We start from the raw sequence: 16,867 nt of genomic DNA on the forward strand, positions 1-16,867 counted from the left end.
AATTTCCCATTGTGTTTGTTTGACTTTTCTTCATTATGAATTTTCTGATCTCCAGGAAAAAGTAGAGGTTTCCCTGGTGACTCAGCGGTAAAGAATCTGCCTGCAATGCAGGAGATGCAGGGTTGATCCCTGGGTCAGGAAGATCCCCTGGAGAAGGAAATGGCAAAGCACTCCAGTGGTCTTTCCTGGGAAATCTCATGGACAGAGGACCCTGACAGGCTACAGTCCATGGGATCGAGTTAGACATGACTTAGTGATTAAACCACCACCACCACCACCACCAGATGAAGAATCTTCTCAATACTAATTGATTTCATCTTCTATTCTTACAAAAGAGAATGAGCAGCTATTAATGGCTTTCCCAAATATTCCTGGGGGTTTTCTCCAGAATACTGACTACAGCATAGACCACATTTTAATCACAACATATTCACATAAGGCTTCTTTCAAGAGTTCACTGAAGTCAAAGTAAGGCATTAACTACTTTTTAAAAAAATCTATACATTCTTAGGTTTTGTCTATTGTGTGAATTCCCTGGTGTTCAGTAAGGAATGAGTGGTAATTAAATGAATTTTCATATTCAAAGGGGTTCTCTAGAGTGTGTGTTCTCTCATGTTTAGCAAGGTTTGAGCTCCAGCTAAAGGATTTATTGCATACCTTACATACATAGGGCTTCTCCCCAGTATGAGTTATCTGATGTAGAATGAGGGAAAAGCTCCTACTAAAGGTTTTGTCACATTCAGTACATGTGTAGGGTTTTTCTCCAGTATGAATTTTCATATGTTGTGCAAGGGATGCATGCCATGTGAAAACTTTACCACATTCATCACATTCATAGAGCTTTTCTCCAGCATGAATTCTCTGATGTTTGATAAGGAAGGAGTGGCAACGGAAAGCTTTACTGCATTCATTACATTCATAGGGGGTTTTGGAGGTATGGACACTCTGATGTCGGGTAAGATGTGAAGAACGGCGAAATGCCTTCCCACACTCAATACATTCATAAGGTTTCTCTCCAGTGTGTGTAATCTGGTGACGAATGAGTTCAGAGCCACTGCTAAAGGCCTTTCCACATTTCCTGCATACATATTGTTTCTTTCCTATGTGAATTCTCTGATGTCGAGTGAGGTTTGAGGCACGACTAAAGGCCTTTCCACATTCAGTACACTCATAGGGTTTCTCCCCAGTATGTGTTCTCTGGTGTTCAATGAGGAAAGAAAGGTAACTGAATGTTTTATTACAGTCTTTACACTCATGGGGTTTCTTTCCTGTATGTATCATCTGATGTTTTACGAGGTTTGAGATCTGGCTAAAAGTTTTCCCACATTCCTTACATACATATGGTTTCTCTCCAGTATGAGTTCTTTGATGTAGCACGAGGGAAAAGCGCCGACTGAAAGTTTTTCCACATTCATGGCATCCATAGGGTCTCTCCACAGTGTTGACGTTCACATGCTGAGACAGAGCTTCTTGATGGGAAACTGTCACTTGCCTGATACATCCCTGATTTCCCTGCAGAATCTCAGTATCACATTCACATTTCCAGCCTTCTTTAAAACCGGAATACTCAGAGCCTTGGCTTAGAAATCTTTCCATCATCAAATACTGGGATGAATTATCTTCAAATATGACATTTTTTGGAGAAAACTCTTTGATCTCACCATTTGGCTTTGAAGCTGAAAAAGAGCAAATATTTTTTTATTTTCTGTATTGAGTAAAATAAAAGCCATTCTTCCATTTTTAAATGAGAATTACATTGAAAAAAAAATCTTAGCATTGCATGACTTTTATAGTTGTCATGTTGTTGAAATCTGAGCAGTATATATCCAGAAATCCAGAAATTCAGAAGACATTAAACAGAAAGATGTAGATGAATTAGGAGACTATAAATAAGTAATTGAAGGTGAGGGAAAAATAAAACTATTAGGAAGATAAATAATTGTAAAGGATAGGTGGCTAATCATCCTCACCTCTATTTAAACTTTATTTGCTGTCAGAATGACTTGAAAATGACAATTACATTTGCAACTCTGGAAGTTTAAAATTATTTCAAACCTGGTATACAGATTCAACAAAATTCAAATCAAAATCCCAGCAAGTTATTTCACAGATCTCAAATAACTGACTCTAAATTTAGTTTATACAAAAAAGAAAATGACGTAGAATACCTAACACAATACTGAACAACAGTCAAAGGACTGACTCTTGACTTCAAGACATCTGTAATGCTACAGTAATCAAGATAGAGCAGCACTGGTGAAGGACTAGATGAGATAAATGGAACAGAGCAGAGAACGCAGAACAGATCTGCATGATTGTAGTCAACTGATCTTTGTCAAGGACAACACAAGAAGCAAATACAGTCTTCTCAAAAAATGGTAATGGAACAACTAGACATCCACATGCATAAAAGTGAACCTAGACACAGACATTACACTGTTAACAAAAATTAACTCAAAATGGATTACAGAACTAAATGTAAAACACAAAACTATAAAACTTCTAGAAGATAACAAAGGAGAAAACACAGATGATGTTAGTTATAGTGATGACTTTTTGGATTTAACATCAAAGGCACAATCCATGAAAGAAGTAATTGATAAGGTGGACATCACTAAAATTAAAAACCTCTGTTCTGCAATAGCCAATGTCGAGAGTAAGAAGACAGGATGAAAAGAGAGAAAATATTTGCAAAAAGACATATCTGACAAGAGTTACTACCCAAAATATACAAGGAACTCTTAAAACTCAATAATAAGAAAATGAACAACCCAATTTAAAAATAGGCAAAAGTCATGAACAGACAGACACCTCACCAAAGAAGATATATAGGTGGCAAGTAAGAATATAAAAAGATATTCAAAATCATATGTCATTCAGTTCAGCTCAGTTCAGCCGCTCAGTCATGTCCGACTCTTTGAGACCCCATGAATCGCACCATGCCAGGCCTCCCTGTCCATCACTAACTCCTGGAGTTTACTCAAACTCATGTCCATCGAAACGGTGATGCTATCCAGCTGTCTCATCTGTCATCCCCTTCTCCTCCTGCCCCCCAATCCCTCCCAGCATCAGGGTCTTTTCCAATGAGTCAATACTTTGCATCAGGTGGCCAAAGTATTGGAGTTTCAGCATCAGTCCTTCCAATGAACACCCAGGGCTGATCTCCTTTAGGATGAACTGGTTGGATCTCCTTGCAGTCCAAGGGACTCTCAAGAGTCTTCTCCAACACCACAGTTCAAAAGCATCAATTTTTCGGCACTCAGCTTTCTTCACAGTCCAAGTCTCACATCCATACATGACCACTGGAAAAACCATAGCCTTGACAAAACAGACCCTTGTTGGCAAAGTAATGTCTCTGCTTTTTAATATGCTATCTAGGGTGGTCATATTAGGGAGTTGTAAATTAAAATGATACACCACTATACACCTATCAAAATAGCCAAAATTCTCTAACAACATATGCTGACAAGGATATGGAACAACAGGAACTCTTATTCATTGCTGGTGGGAATGAAAAATGGTACAGCCACTTTGAAAAACAGTTTGTTAGTTTCCTATAAAACTGAACATCCTCTTATCATACAATTCAGCAATCACATTCCTTGGTATTTACACAAATAATTAAAACATGTTCACACAAAAACCTGCACATGGAAGTTTACAGCAGCTTTATTCATAACTGTCAAAACTTAGAAACAAGATGTTTTTCGGTAAGAGAATGGAAAACCGTGATACATTCAGACTATGGGATATTACTCAGCACTAAAAAGAAATGAGCTATCAAACCATGAAAAGGTATAAAGGAATAAGCCTTAAATGAGTAATATTAAGTGAAGAAAGCCAATCTGAAAAAGCTAAACACTATGAATTCAACTGTATGATAATCTGGAAAAGGAAAAACTATGGAAACAGTAAAAAGATCCATGGTTGCCAGGGGTTAGGGGAAGAGAGTGATGAATAGGCAGAGAAGGAGAATTTTTAGGGCAGTAAAACTATTCTGTATCATACTAACATATGGATACATGTCATTACACATTTGTCAAAATGCACAGAATGTACAAAACTAAGGAAGAACCTAAGGTTAACTATGGACTTAGGGTGATAATGATATGTCAAGGTATGTTCATCAGTTGTGAAAAATGTAATACTGTGGATACTGTCAGTGAGGAAGACCAGACAAGGGTGGGAATGGGCAGGGGAACACTGTACTTTCCACTCAGTTTTGCTGTGAACCTAAGACTGCTTTTTTAAAAAATAAAGTTTATTAATTAATAGAAAAATCATATTATTTGCAGGAAAGGTTTAAGATATTATTAAAATGCTAAAGACAGAGAGATAAATCTACAAAGTCACTAGCATTCCTATAGAAAAGCAATGTAACTTCTTAGAAAAGAAACTTAAAAAAATTGCTTAAGAATAAATTCAACAACAGGGGTACAGAGATTTTACAAAGAAAATTCAAAATCTTGAGAAGCTGTACCGTTAACTCCTAAATGTGTACTTTAACTCAGCATCAGCATCACGGGGGCTTGTTAAAAATGTAAATTCTTGAGTTCTATCCCAAACCTAATGACTCAGGATTTCTGGAGAGGGCCAGGAGGTATGTTTTAAAACAATCCAGAGGACTAAAATTTGAGAAGCACTGTGATCTCTCTCTTAAGATCTAGAATATGATATTCAGTTGCCTACTGAATTTATATACTTGAGTATCCCAAAGACCCAAAATTTAGTAAGGTACAAATTGATATAATCTTTCTTCTTTCAAACTTGCTCATCCTTGTTTTCTTCCAAGAAATAATAATTTACCAGCAAAAAAAAGTGATGTTAATCACAATTCCTCAGTCATCTTCATGTCATTTATCTAGTCAATCACCAGGTCTTTCTGAGTTCACTTCCTTACTTTGTTGCCATCTGTATACCTTCTTCCATTCCCTGGACACCTCCAATGGTTCAGGTGATGATTACATCTAGATTAGGTTACAGAAACAACTTTTAAATGACTATCCTGTTTCCTAGGCTTGCTTCCAATAAATCTGTTTCCTAAACTTCAGTCAGAAGGATGTCACTAAAGTGTTCACCTGCCTAATATCTTTGGATGACTCCCTATTAGCCTAGGAATGAACTCTAAGTTCATTAATATGGCCTGTAAAATACCTGCATGATCTGACCAGTGCTTTACATAACCATCCTTAATTCCCACCATTTTCCTCCTATACTTTATACTTTTGCTCAATCTAAACTGAACCTCATCCTCTTACTTTATTAGCATGATCTTTACGCATGCTGTAACTGTTTTTTTTTTTCTTCACTAATAAAATATGAATGGCTTCAAGCATGTACATATGGAGTAAGTACACTCTGACTGGTTCTCCCACTGAGTACAAGTGAAAACCATGAACAGAGTGCATAAAGGAGCTAGCTGAGGACTCTAAAAGGTAAACGGTAGCAAGCTGACTGAAGAAGGAAGCCAGAACACAAAGTAACACAACTGGTGGTGAGTTTCTTGTTTTTTTCCCCATCTCCAATCTCTCCAGGCCTAAAGTCAAATGCAACCTGAAAGCAAGAACTGGGCAACAGGTAAAGAGCTCAAAGAGAAGCCTCTATCTCTGTCTTATAAATGGGAAAGGGGGTCCATACAGAGAAACCTTACTGTTCATTTCCCATTCTCTTCTGCCTAAATTCAAAGCATGTTGCAGCAGTGATGGCCATATCAGTTCAGTTCAGTCAGTTCAGTCACTCAATCGTGTCCGATTCTTTGCGACCCTGTGAGTCGCAGCACGCCAGGCCTCCCTGTCCATCACAAACTCCCGGAGTTTACTCAAACTCATGTCCATCGAGTCGGTGATGCCATCCAGCCATCTCATCCTCTGTTGTCCCCTTCTCCTCCTGCCCCCAATCCCCCCCAGCATCATGGTCTTTTCCAATGAGTCAACTCTTCACATGAGGTGGCCAAAGTATTGGAGTTTCAGCTTCAGCATCAGTCCTTCCAATGAACACCCAGGACTTATCTCCTTTAGGATGGACTGGTTGGATCTCCTTGCAGTCCAAGGGACTCTCAAGAGTCTTCTCCAACACCATAGTTCAAAAGCATCAATTTTTCAGTGCTCAGCTTTCTTCACAGCCCAACTCTCACATCCATACATGACCACTGGAAAAACAATAGCCTTGACCAGATGGACCTTTGTTGGCAAAGTAATGTCTCTGCTTTTCAAAATGCTAGGTTGGTCATAACTTTCCTTCCAAAGAGTAAGCGTCTTTTAATTTCATGGCTGCAGTCACCATCTGCAGTGATTTTGGAGCCCACAAAATAAAGTCTGACACTGTTTCCACTGTCTCCCCATCTATTTCCCATGAAGTGATGGGACCAGATGCCATGATCTTAGTTTTCTGAATGTTGAGCTTTAAGCCAACTTTTTCACTCTCCTCTTTTCACTTTCATCAAGAGGCTTTTTAGTTCCTCTTCACTTTCTGCCATAAGGGTGGTGTCATCTGCATATCTGAGGTTTTTGATATTTCTTCTGGCAATCTTGATTGCAGCTTGTGCTTCTTCCAGCCCAGCGTTTCTCATGATGTACTCTGCATATAAGTTAAATAAGCAGGGTGACAATATACAGTCTTGACATACTCCTTTTCCTATTTGGAACCAGTCTGTTGTTCCATGTCCAGTTCTAACTGTTGCTTCCTGACCTGCATACAGGTTTCTCAAGAGGCAGGTCAGGTGGTCTGGTATTCCCATCTCTTTCAGAATTTTCCACAGTTTATTGTGATCCACATAGTTGAAGGCTCTGATGTAGTCAATAAAACAGAAATAGATGTTTTTCTGGAACTCTCTTGCTGTTTTGATGATCCAGCGGGTATTGGCAATTTGATCTCTGGTTCCTATAGGCAATTAAAACTCCAAGGCAGGGTAACATTTCCTCCCTCAGCAGAAAAACCTATGGTCCTAAGAGCACAGGGGTAATACCCCTCACCCTTCTTTTTTCTTTCCATCTCCTTGTTGCATGGCTACAGAGGCAGACAAAGTTACAGAAGTGCAGAGGGAAACCTAAAAGTCTACCTTTCTATCCAGAAGACCTGAAAGAGGGGGCGCTGGGAGCCAAAAAGGAAAGGGGAGATTGTGAAAAAGGGAGCCAAGAAAGTGATCTCATAAAGTTGTGTATGAAATTCTGGGCTCATCCTTGAGCTGTGCATGCATGGATCTGACCCTAAATAGCACATCTAAAGCTGAACCCACTGTCTAAGTTCCAGAAAGGCCACTAAGCCGTGCTTATGGGGGCAAATAAAATAGACCTGCAAAGGCTTTGAAAATCAGACTGTCATTGGAACCACATACAAAGAAAACAGGTTAGAACTTGTGGCCTCAACTTATCCATACTGACAGCCTGCTTAAATAAAGTTAGTATCTCAACAGGATTTAAATAAGACCCAAAGTCTTAATATTTTTTTAAAAAGTTACAACTCAAAGTTATAGGACATAGAGGAATATTTCACCATCCCACAGGGAAAAGACAATCCAGTTATAAACACATTTATGAAGCATTTATACATGGATAGTGCATTAAAACAAAATTAGGGAAAACTGCTATTCTGATATGAAAATATTCCAATTGTATAGAAAATATCCCTACACTATATACATGATAATGAAGTACTATATAGTGAAGTGTCAAGATGTCTGTAAATGACATTATTCAGCAAAAAAAGGAATGAGGTGAGGCAAATACAATCAAATGTTATCCAGTATTAAATCCATAATGGACTGTATAGATTTATGAAAAGATAGAAAAACAGAAAAAAAAAATAGGGAACCCAGAAACATACACAAAAACTTAACTTTCTGAAGATTGCTTTGGCTATTCGGGGTCTTTTGTGTATCCATATGAATTGTGAAATTTTTTGTTCTAGTTCTGTGAAAAATGCCATTGATAATTTGATAGGGATCACACTGAATCTGTAGATTGCATTTGGTAGTACAATCATTTTCCCAATATGACTCTTCCTACCCAGGACACAAAACCTTAATTTATGAGTAACCAGTGAAGGAAAGGACAGACATATCAATAAATGGTACCTTGAGAAATGGATGTCAACAAAGAAGACACCGAAATTGACCACTGTCATGTGACACAAAAAAATAAATCCAAAGTAAACCATGGATCTAAATGTGAATGACAAAATGACTAGGCTTTTAAAAAAGAAAATCTAGGAAAACATCATCATGACCTCATGGTAGGGAAATATTTCTTAAACACATCCAAAAAAAAAAAAAAAAAACAACTCATAAAGGGAAAGACTGATGAGTATGACCACACTAGAATTAAGAATTTCTGTTCACTAAAAAAGGTTTTAAGGGGAAAAGTCAGTCACATGTAAGAGAAGGTATTTGAAGTGAATAGAATTGCAAAGGATTTGTATCCAAAATTTGTAACTCCTACAGAAAAAGAAAATAATATAATAAATGGGCAAAAACTAAGAGGCACTTCATAAATGAGGGTATCTAAATACTCAATAAACATATGAAAAGGTGCTCAACTTCATCAGTAATTGTAGAAATGCACATTTAAACTAAATTAAGCTCCCACTGCACACTCCTGAGAGGAGTGCTATCTCCTGACAGGTATGAAGATTATGATATCTAATATTACATGGTGTTGGTAAACATGGGGAGCGAGAGGAACTCACTTATGGTGTCTGTGGGAGTGCAAGTCAGTAAAAACACTGGAAAACATTTTGGCATCATCTAATGATGTGAACAAAGGTCCATCTAGTCAAGGCTATGGTTTTTCCAGTGGTCACGTATGGATGTGAGACTTGGATTGTGAAGAAAGCTGAGTGCTGAAGAACTGATGCTTTTGAACTGTGGTGTTGGAGAAGACTCTTGAGAGTCCCTTGGACTGCAAGGAGATCCAACCAGTTCATCCTAAAGGAGATCAGTCCTGGGTGTTCATTGGAAGGACTGATGCTGAAACTCCAATACTTTGGCCACCTCATGCGAAGAGTTGACTCATTGGAAAAGACCCTGATGCTGGGAGGGATTGGAGGGCAGGAGGAGAAGGGGATGACAGATGAGATGGCTGGATGGCATTAACGACTCGATGGGCATGAGTTTGAGTAAACTCCGGGAGTTGGTGATTGTCGGGAGTGGGCGAGAGAAACCCCGCCCATGACAAGGTCTGGGTTCAAGGAGCTGGCACTCAAAGGTGTCCGGACCTCTGGGACCACTCCACACACAAAGGCGTCCAGACCTCCAGGGGTTTCTCGGGACCGCCCCACCATCCACTCCCAGGCCTTCGTCCTTTCATCTTCTGATGCTTGGCGTTCTTCTATGTTCCCTAAAAACTAGTCTGAATCTTACCTAAATTCCCTCCTTGAAACCTTTGCATGGCAGCAACACAGTCCCTGGGGGCACATGGGTCCCAATAAACAGACCTATCTATCCCATAAGCAAAAGTAGATAAGAGTCCATTAGGAGATTGAGAAGATTCCTTAGGGTGTGATCAGGAGGGAATTCATAAGACCTCTGACCCTTAGGATTACATACCAGAGCTAAGTTCACCAGGGGCTGAGCTTCCCAAGATAAGGTTTGTAGATGGCTTTTCACAGTTCACTAGCTGCTGCCATTGAATTGTTTAAAAGTTATGTGTAGATATTGACTGTTCTGGAAAGTTATTTATGATGTAACCCATGATTATGCACCTGGTACAATCTTACCATTCCCCCCTCCTTAAACATCTTTAAAGGATTATTGGTTTTAGGGTATATACGCACTGATGTAAAAAATAAAGCAGTCTTGATCCTGCACTCAACCCAGACTCGACTCGCTTTCTTTTATTCGCCTACGCCGCTCATCCGAAGGGAACCCCTGGACTCCGCCAGGGCTGGACCCCGGCAGGTGATGGACAGGGAGGCCTGGCGTGCTGCAGTTCATGCAGTCGCAAAGAGTCGGGTGTGACTGAACTGAACTGAATGATGTGAAAGAGGCACATCATTCTCTGGCTCAGCAGCTCCAGTTCTAGATATAAACCGCAGGAACCCTGTGCCAGGAGGTACCAGGACCCAAGGACAACAGCAATGTTGCTTGCAACAGCCCTAAACTGCAAACAACCCAAGAAGCTGTCAATAACAGAATGGATAAACTGGGTTGTATATACTTGTACAATGAAACAAACTCCTAGATCAATATGCAAAATACCTGAATATTATAATAATTTTGAGAGAAGTAAATTAGAACATACACATTATGATTATCTATATAAAAAGTTCACAAACATACAGACGTAAACTAGTGACTAGAGACACAAACAGTTGAAAAAGCTATAAAGAAAACCAAGGAACTTACTATCATTAAAGAAAATTAATTACTTTGCAGGGAGTGCAGGGTGACTGGGATGAGCACCCAAAGAGCTCTTAGGGACCCAGGACTTCTGTGTTTACTGACCTGAGTGGTAGTGACATGGGTGTCTTATTTTTTTTTCATTTATTTTTATTAGTTGGAGGCTAACCACTTTACAATATTGTAGTGGGTTTTGTCATACATTGACATGAATCGGCCATGGAGTTACATGTATTCCCCATCCTGATCCCCCCTCCCACCTCCCTCTCTACCCGATCCCTCTGGGTCTTCCCAGTGCACCAGGAAATGGGTGTCTTATAATAATTTAAGCTACATGTTTATGTTTTATGCCTTATTTCTGTGAGCTATTTCACCTTTCAAAAAAGTTATGGGGGAACAGTTCCTAAGAACTATCTGAGGTGCTGTCTCCCAGGCTGCAGTGCTCATTTTGCCCCAATCAAAATTTAACTCACCAAAAAAAGGGGGTACTGGAAGGAACACACAAAAATTGCAAGAGCAGTATTAAAGTGGTGGTATAGAGGCTTTTTCTTCAACTCATTCTTTGATGAGGAAGTCTCTGGGCACTTGTCCCACCTTGTGACTTTCAACCATACAGGACTCTCTTTCCACGTCCTTACTCCTGATAGTCTTGCTCTCAAAGTCAGAACTCAGTTTTCAAGGCATCTTCTGTCCTGTCACTAGTCCTTCCATTAGCTTCTTCTCTTTAAACGTAAGTGTTCCCCTGTTATCTCAAGAGGACCACTCTCTAAAGGCCAGTATATTTTCAATAGAGGTCTGCTTCAGAATCAACTACAGAACTTATGGAAATTGTCATAAATACATACAATTTAGGCTCCAAAGGTTTTCTGTGTCAAGAATCTTAAATGGTGGAGCATGGCCATATTGATTTTTGAAGAGCTTCACCAGTAATTTTATTTCAACCTAACATGAAGAAGACTTTCAAAGCCCTTCTCAATCAACCTCATTGCTTCTATTTTTTCCTTCTTAATACAAAATTCCCACTTCTACATTCCTAACTTGAATTCTTTTCTAAGACATATTCCAATAGTTTGTTGTACCTCTCGGAAATACCATCCTCTACTCACACCATGCATATCTCAAACTAATTCACCACATTTTCTAGAAAACTGACCCTTTTTCTGTCTTTTCTATTTCTGTTACTACTATCCCTATTTGAATTACCCTAACACCAACTGAAAATTCCTTTCTTCTCATTGTTGAACTGCCAACTTGAGGACCTCTAACCAAGTTATTTACAGATCCACTATCTCACTATGCCATGCCTTCTACTCTCTGAGGCATATACCTAAGAGAAAGTCTTAACGAGATTAAAAAATAAATATTGTTAATATATTAGTGAAGGAATAAACCCATTAATTAACCAAAGCATAATGAATTACTCAAGAGGGTTAGAACAGCAATATAAAGAAAAAAAATATACACCTTTTAACTTAAGACAATAGAAGCACATATGTCAATTTTTAAAAAGAAAGAAGAGAAATAAAGTGAGGAAAAGGATGAGAAGAGAACTGAAGGCAGACAAGTAAGTAGGTGTGAAGTGATCCCCTTGCATGGGCAAGACTTCACAGTCCCCTCCCATATCTCTGGTACCTTTAAAGGAAAACTTTCTATCCAACATTTTAAAAAGTACCGCTTTCTCACTGACTGGTTGGGTTGTTATTTTAAAAAACTTCACTACCAGCTTCTCACTCACTCACCTGGAAACAGCTCTCTGCTTACATCTCCATTCCCCAGCCAGGGCTCTTTCCCTTGTTCCAATAAGGAAACCACATCTGGCTTAGAAATGTTAAGACCTGCTTGTGGAAAATGAAATACATTCAAAATTACTCCTTGAACCCTTACCAAAAAAGAGGCCATTATTAGAAATGCCAGCTATAAGTATGAAAGATGTCTAAGGACTAGTTGAAGTTATAATCCTCCTCTTGAAAGCAAAAAAACAAAAACAAAAAAAACTTTCCTTCCTTGGGAATATTCAGTCAGATAATCAAGATTCACAACAGTCATCCTAAAGGTCAAATTCTGCCTGAGATGAGATGAGAGGAAATACCTACCCAGTGAGACCAGGTGGCCATAGTTCTCCAACATTACATTTCTGTACAAATCTCTCTGAGCAGGCTGGAGCCATTCCCACTCCTCCCGGGAGAAGTCTATGGACACATCTCTGAATGTCACTGATCCCTGAAATGACATACATACATCTGCACAACCAGCATCTATGTTCCCAAAGGCCCTGATCAAGGAGTGAAATGAGTCCACTGTGGAGGGTGGACAGTGTACATAAATAGTGCAATGACAGTTTTCAGTATTCTAAGTTATTATTAAGAATATAAGTAAGAGCTTAGCTGTTTTGTTTTATTGCATAGTTGAAGAAAAAAAAATGCTTTGTCCTGAGATAATTTATAATTTTGTGACTCTACATGTGAACAACATGTATTTCTGGCTTTGGTTGTAAACATTCTTAGGATCTCACAACACTTTATGAATAATGAAGACAATCCCTTTATATTTAATAGGGAATGTATATTTTCCTTAATACCAGCCTACTTTAGTGGGGGCTTCCCCCATTGCTCAGCAGCAAAGAATCCGCCTGCCAATGTGGGAGACACAGGACACAGGGCTTCGGTCCCTAGGTTGGGAGGATCCCCTGGAGAGGAAATGGCAACCCAGTCCACTCATCTTGCCTGGGGAAATCCCATGGACAGAGGAGCCTGGCAGGCTACAGTCCATGAGGTTGCATAGAGTTGGACATGCATTAGTGACTAAGCCAACAACAACATTTTAAAATGATTTGACAAGAATTTCTTCATAGTCACTACTGGCTGTAGCATATAGCAGCAGCACCTGTTTAAGGGACACACACCCAGGTTTATCCCAGGCATCCCCATTTCTGAAGAAATAGCTGTGAAACTTGGAGACAATTTCAGCAAACTCAGGGAACAAGAGAATAAAGACTAAAGTATAAGGAACTTCCAGAGTGGAACCTAAAGCTTCTCCCCTCCAGGTTGGGCGAATAATAAGCTCCTGCTTTGCAGCACTTGAGTGATCCACATAGCTATTAGGCATGAACGGGATTTTTAAAAGTCCCAAACTAGTAACAGTCCCAGAGGTATGACAGAGTTATATTTTACAGTTTAAAAAAAAACAATTCAAGTCCCTATAACTTGTTATAGATTTTTGGCTAATAAAGGAAGCTGTGTCCTAATATAATATACTGCAGTGGGATCTGCAGTACAGAAGGAAACTGGATTCCCAGCAAAAGTTGGAGAGCCTCTGGATTTGGAGACAAGCATGAAAAAAAGTAGGGCAGAGAAATGAAACTGCAGACGGAATAATTTGGAACTGCTGGCCTTCTTGTCCCTCACCTCTGAAGCACAACTGCCTGCCAAGTATTTAGTCTCAACGAAAACAATCAATAAAATAATAATAATAAATAATCAATAAAAACAGGGCGAATAACTTAAAGAACGGCAGCGGGAGCGAGGCCTAAAGCACTCCTCGTTCTACTCAATTTGTTTGGCAAAAAGAGAACCGGACAGCCAGGTCTACGTTCAGGCCCCGCCCACATCGGGACAGCGTCCCCAGCGCCGCGCCCCCAGCGAACCCTCTCCCGTCCTCTCAAGTACAAGAGAGGGAGGCAGGGCAGGTACAGGGGTGGGGGTTACAGAAGGAAAGCCCGTGTAAACACAGCTGCACTTAGAAGAAAGGAAACACAATTTACCTGCGACATGGCTCAGGGCAGGGCCGGCTGAGAACGCAGCGTGGAGGGCGGAGCTGGCAGGGAGAGAAAGGAGCTGAGGCACTGCCGGCGGGGCCGTGCGGGCGAACCGGGCTGGGCTAGGGGCCAGTCGCTCTGCAACCACCGCCCTCGTCACGCAGGATCAGGGGCGTCCACGACAGCTCCCTCCCCGCCGCGGCAGGGGCACCCAGCCTGGGCCGGACGCGCGGCCGCAGCTCCGCAGCCTTTAACGGGGCCGCAGCTGGTCTCCTCCGCGCTGCCGGCTGGGGAGCCACGACTTTCCCAGCTCAAAATGAGGCCAACCGCCCTCGGTCACCTCGGCCCCGGCGGGGGCCGGCTCGGGCAGGGCCCTTCTCCTACCTCGGTCAGTACAGGCCAGTTCTTGTCTCTGCAACGGGGACCCCGCGCCAGAGTCATGCAAACTGCGCCTTCCGAAGCCTCAGCCACCGACCTCGACCAGGCCGCGGGCCTCAGACAGCTCTGCTTCCCAGCACCCACCGCGGCCTCCGCGCCTCGCGGGCAGAGAGCCCCCCAGACGACAACTCCCAGTACGCCCCGCGCCCACACGGTGAAAGGGGCCTCAAACAACTACACTTCCCAGGGTCCACTGCGGCTTCAGCCTGAGTCCAAGCCATCCTCGCTTGAACTACTATTCCCAGAACCGACTGGAGCCTTTGCCTTTCCTTCCAAGACTTGCAGCCTAGACAGCGACTGTGGCAGGACCCTCCTCCGGGAGGGACCCTGACTCCCAAATCTTGGAGTCCCGTGTGGCAGCTCAACCACCGCGGCCTGGGCGGCCATCGGCGACCGTCCCCGAGCTGAGCCTGGATTGGCGAGCTGTCCGCGTGAGCAGAGGCGGCAGCCGGGCTTCGACCCTGAAACTCCCGAGGGAACCCCGAGAGCTCGGTTCCGAGCACATAGAGAGGGTTGAGGATTAAGCTCTGACAGAGCTCCGATCTGAGAGGATGGGACGTAGGGCGAGAAGCTTTGTATTGAGATGGGAAGGTTAGGAGAGATTCAGTCAGTCAGTTTAGTAGCTCAGTCGGGTCCGACTCTTTTCGACCCCATGAATCGCAGCACGCCAGGCCTCCCTGTCCATCACCAACTCCCGGAGTTTACTCAAACTCATGTCCATCGAGTCGGTGATGCCATCCAACCATCTTATTCTCTGTCGTCCCTTTCTCCACCTGTCCCCAATCCCTCCCAGCATCAGGGCCTTTTCCCATGAGTCAATACTTGGCATCAGGTGGCCAAAGTATGGAGTTTCAGCTTCAGCATCAGTCCTTCTGATGAACACCCAGGACTGATCTCCTTTAGGATGGACTGGTTGGATCTCCTTGCAGTCCAAGGGACTCTCAAGAGTCTTCTCCAACACCACAGTTCAAAAGCATCAATTTTTCGGCGCTCAGCTTTCTTCACGGCCCAACTCTCACATCTATACATGACCACTGGAAAAACAATAGCCTTGACTAGACGGACCGTTGTTGGCAAAGTAATGTCTCTGCTTTTTTTTTTTTTGTCTCTGCTTTTTAATATGCTATCTAGGTTGATCATAACTTTCCTTCCAAGGAGTAAGCATCTTTTAATTTCATGGCTGCAATCACCATCTGCAGTGATTTTGGAACCCAAAAAAATAAAGTCTGACACTGTTTCCACTGTCTCCCCATCTATTTCCCATGAAGTGATGGGACCAGATGCATGATCTTAGTTTTCTGAATGTTGAGCTTTAAGCCAACTTTTTCACTCTCCTCTTTTCACTTTCATCAAGAGGCTTTTTAGTTCCTCTTCACTTTCTGCCATAAGGGTGGTGTCATCTGCATATCTGAGGTTATTGATATTTCTTCTGGCAATCTTGATTCCAGCTTGTGCTTCTTCCAGCCCAACATTTCTCATGATGTACTCTGCATATAAGTTAAATAAGCAGGGTGACAATATACAGCCTTGAGATACTCCTTTTCCTATTTGGAACCAGTCTGCTGTTCCATGTCCAGTTCTAACTGTTGCTTCCTGACCTGCATATAGGTTTCTCAAGAGGCAGGTCAGGTGGTCTGGTATTCCCATCTCTTTCAGAATTTTCCACAGTTTATTGTGATTCACACAGTCAAAGACTTTGGCATAGTCAATAGAGCAGAAATAGATGTTTTTTCTGGAACTCCCTTGCTTTTTCGATGATCCAGTGGATGTTGGCAATTTGATATCTGGTTCCTAAATTAAAAGATGCTTACTCCTTAAAAGGAAAGTTATGATCAACCTAGATAGCATATTTAAAAGCAGAGACATTACTTTGCCAACAAATGTCTGTCTAGTCAAGGCTATTGTTTTTCCAGAGATCATGTATGGACTGTGAAGAAAGCTGAGCGCCGAAAAATTGATGCTTTTGAACTGTGGTGTTGGAGAAGACTCTTGAGAGTCCCTTGGACTGCAAGGAGATCCAACCAGTCCATCCTAAAGGAGATCAGTCCTGGGTGTTCATCAGAAGGACTGATGCTGAAGCTGAAACTCCAATACTTTGGCCACCTGATGCCAAGTATTGACTCATGGGAAAAGACCATGATGCTGGGAGGGATTGGGGGCAGGAGGAGAAAGGGACAATAGAGAATGAGATGGCTGACAGCATCACCGTCTCGATGGACATGAGTCTGAGTAAACTCCGGGAGTTGGTGATGGACAGGGAGGCCTGGTGTGCTGCAATTCATGGGGTCGCAAAGAGTTAGACACGACTGAGACTGAACTGAACTGAGGCATGTGGGATCTTA

General features: G+C 41.7%; 1 protein-coding gene across 6 annotated transcripts; it reads right to left on the reverse strand.

Moving 5' to 3' along the window:
- Position 1: 1 nt before the first annotated feature.
- On the reverse strand, positions 2 to 14,654 carry ZNF140 (zinc finger protein 140). 6 transcript variants are annotated; one of them, XM_065904066.1, is made up of 5 exons: positions 14,472 to 14,612; positions 14,094 to 14,146; positions 12,427 to 12,553; positions 12,073 to 12,171; positions 2 to 1,676 (listed from the first exon to the last, which is right to left on the reverse strand). In XM_065904066.1, the coding sequence occupies exons 2-5, from the start codon at positions 14,100 to 14,102 to the stop codon at positions 508 to 510; spliced, it is 1,404 nt and encodes a 467-aa protein (XP_065760138.1). In that variant the 5' UTR covers positions 14,103 to 14,146; positions 14,472 to 14,612; the 3' UTR covers positions 2 to 507. The 6 variants fall into 6 exon arrangements, with proteins under 6 accessions (XP_065760138.1, XP_065760137.1, XP_065760136.1 ...); XM_065904065.1 differs by lacking the exon at positions 14,094 to 14,146 and having other exon boundaries at positions 12,073 to 12,168; positions 14,472 to 14,654; XM_065904064.1 differs by lacking the exon at positions 14,094 to 14,146 and having other exon boundaries at positions 14,472 to 14,654.
- Between the last annotated feature and the right edge of the window lie 2,213 nt (positions 14,655 to 16,867).

The sequence above is a fragment of the Muntiacus reevesi genome, chromosome 13 (genome assembly GCF_963930625.1).
Source record: "Muntiacus reevesi chromosome 13, mMunRee1.1, whole genome shotgun sequence".
NCBI lineage: Eukaryota > Metazoa > Chordata > Mammalia > Artiodactyla > Cervidae > Muntiacus > Muntiacus reevesi.

Bases quoted from the DNA above. Each gene is read 5' to 3' on its own strand.
- ZNF140 (XM_065904064.1), bottom strand. From the start codon at position 14,528: ATGACTCTGGCGCGGGGTCCCCGTTGCAGAGACAAGAACTGGCCTGTA. The intron at 12,554-14,471 runs GTAGGAGAAGGG...ATGTCATTTCAG, and splicing joins ACTGGCCTGTACTGACCGAG to GGATCAGTGACATTCAGAGA. The intron at 12,172-12,426 runs GTAGGTATTTCC...ATTTTCCACAAG, and splicing joins TGGCCACCTGGTCTCACTGG to CAGGTCTTAACATTTCTAAG.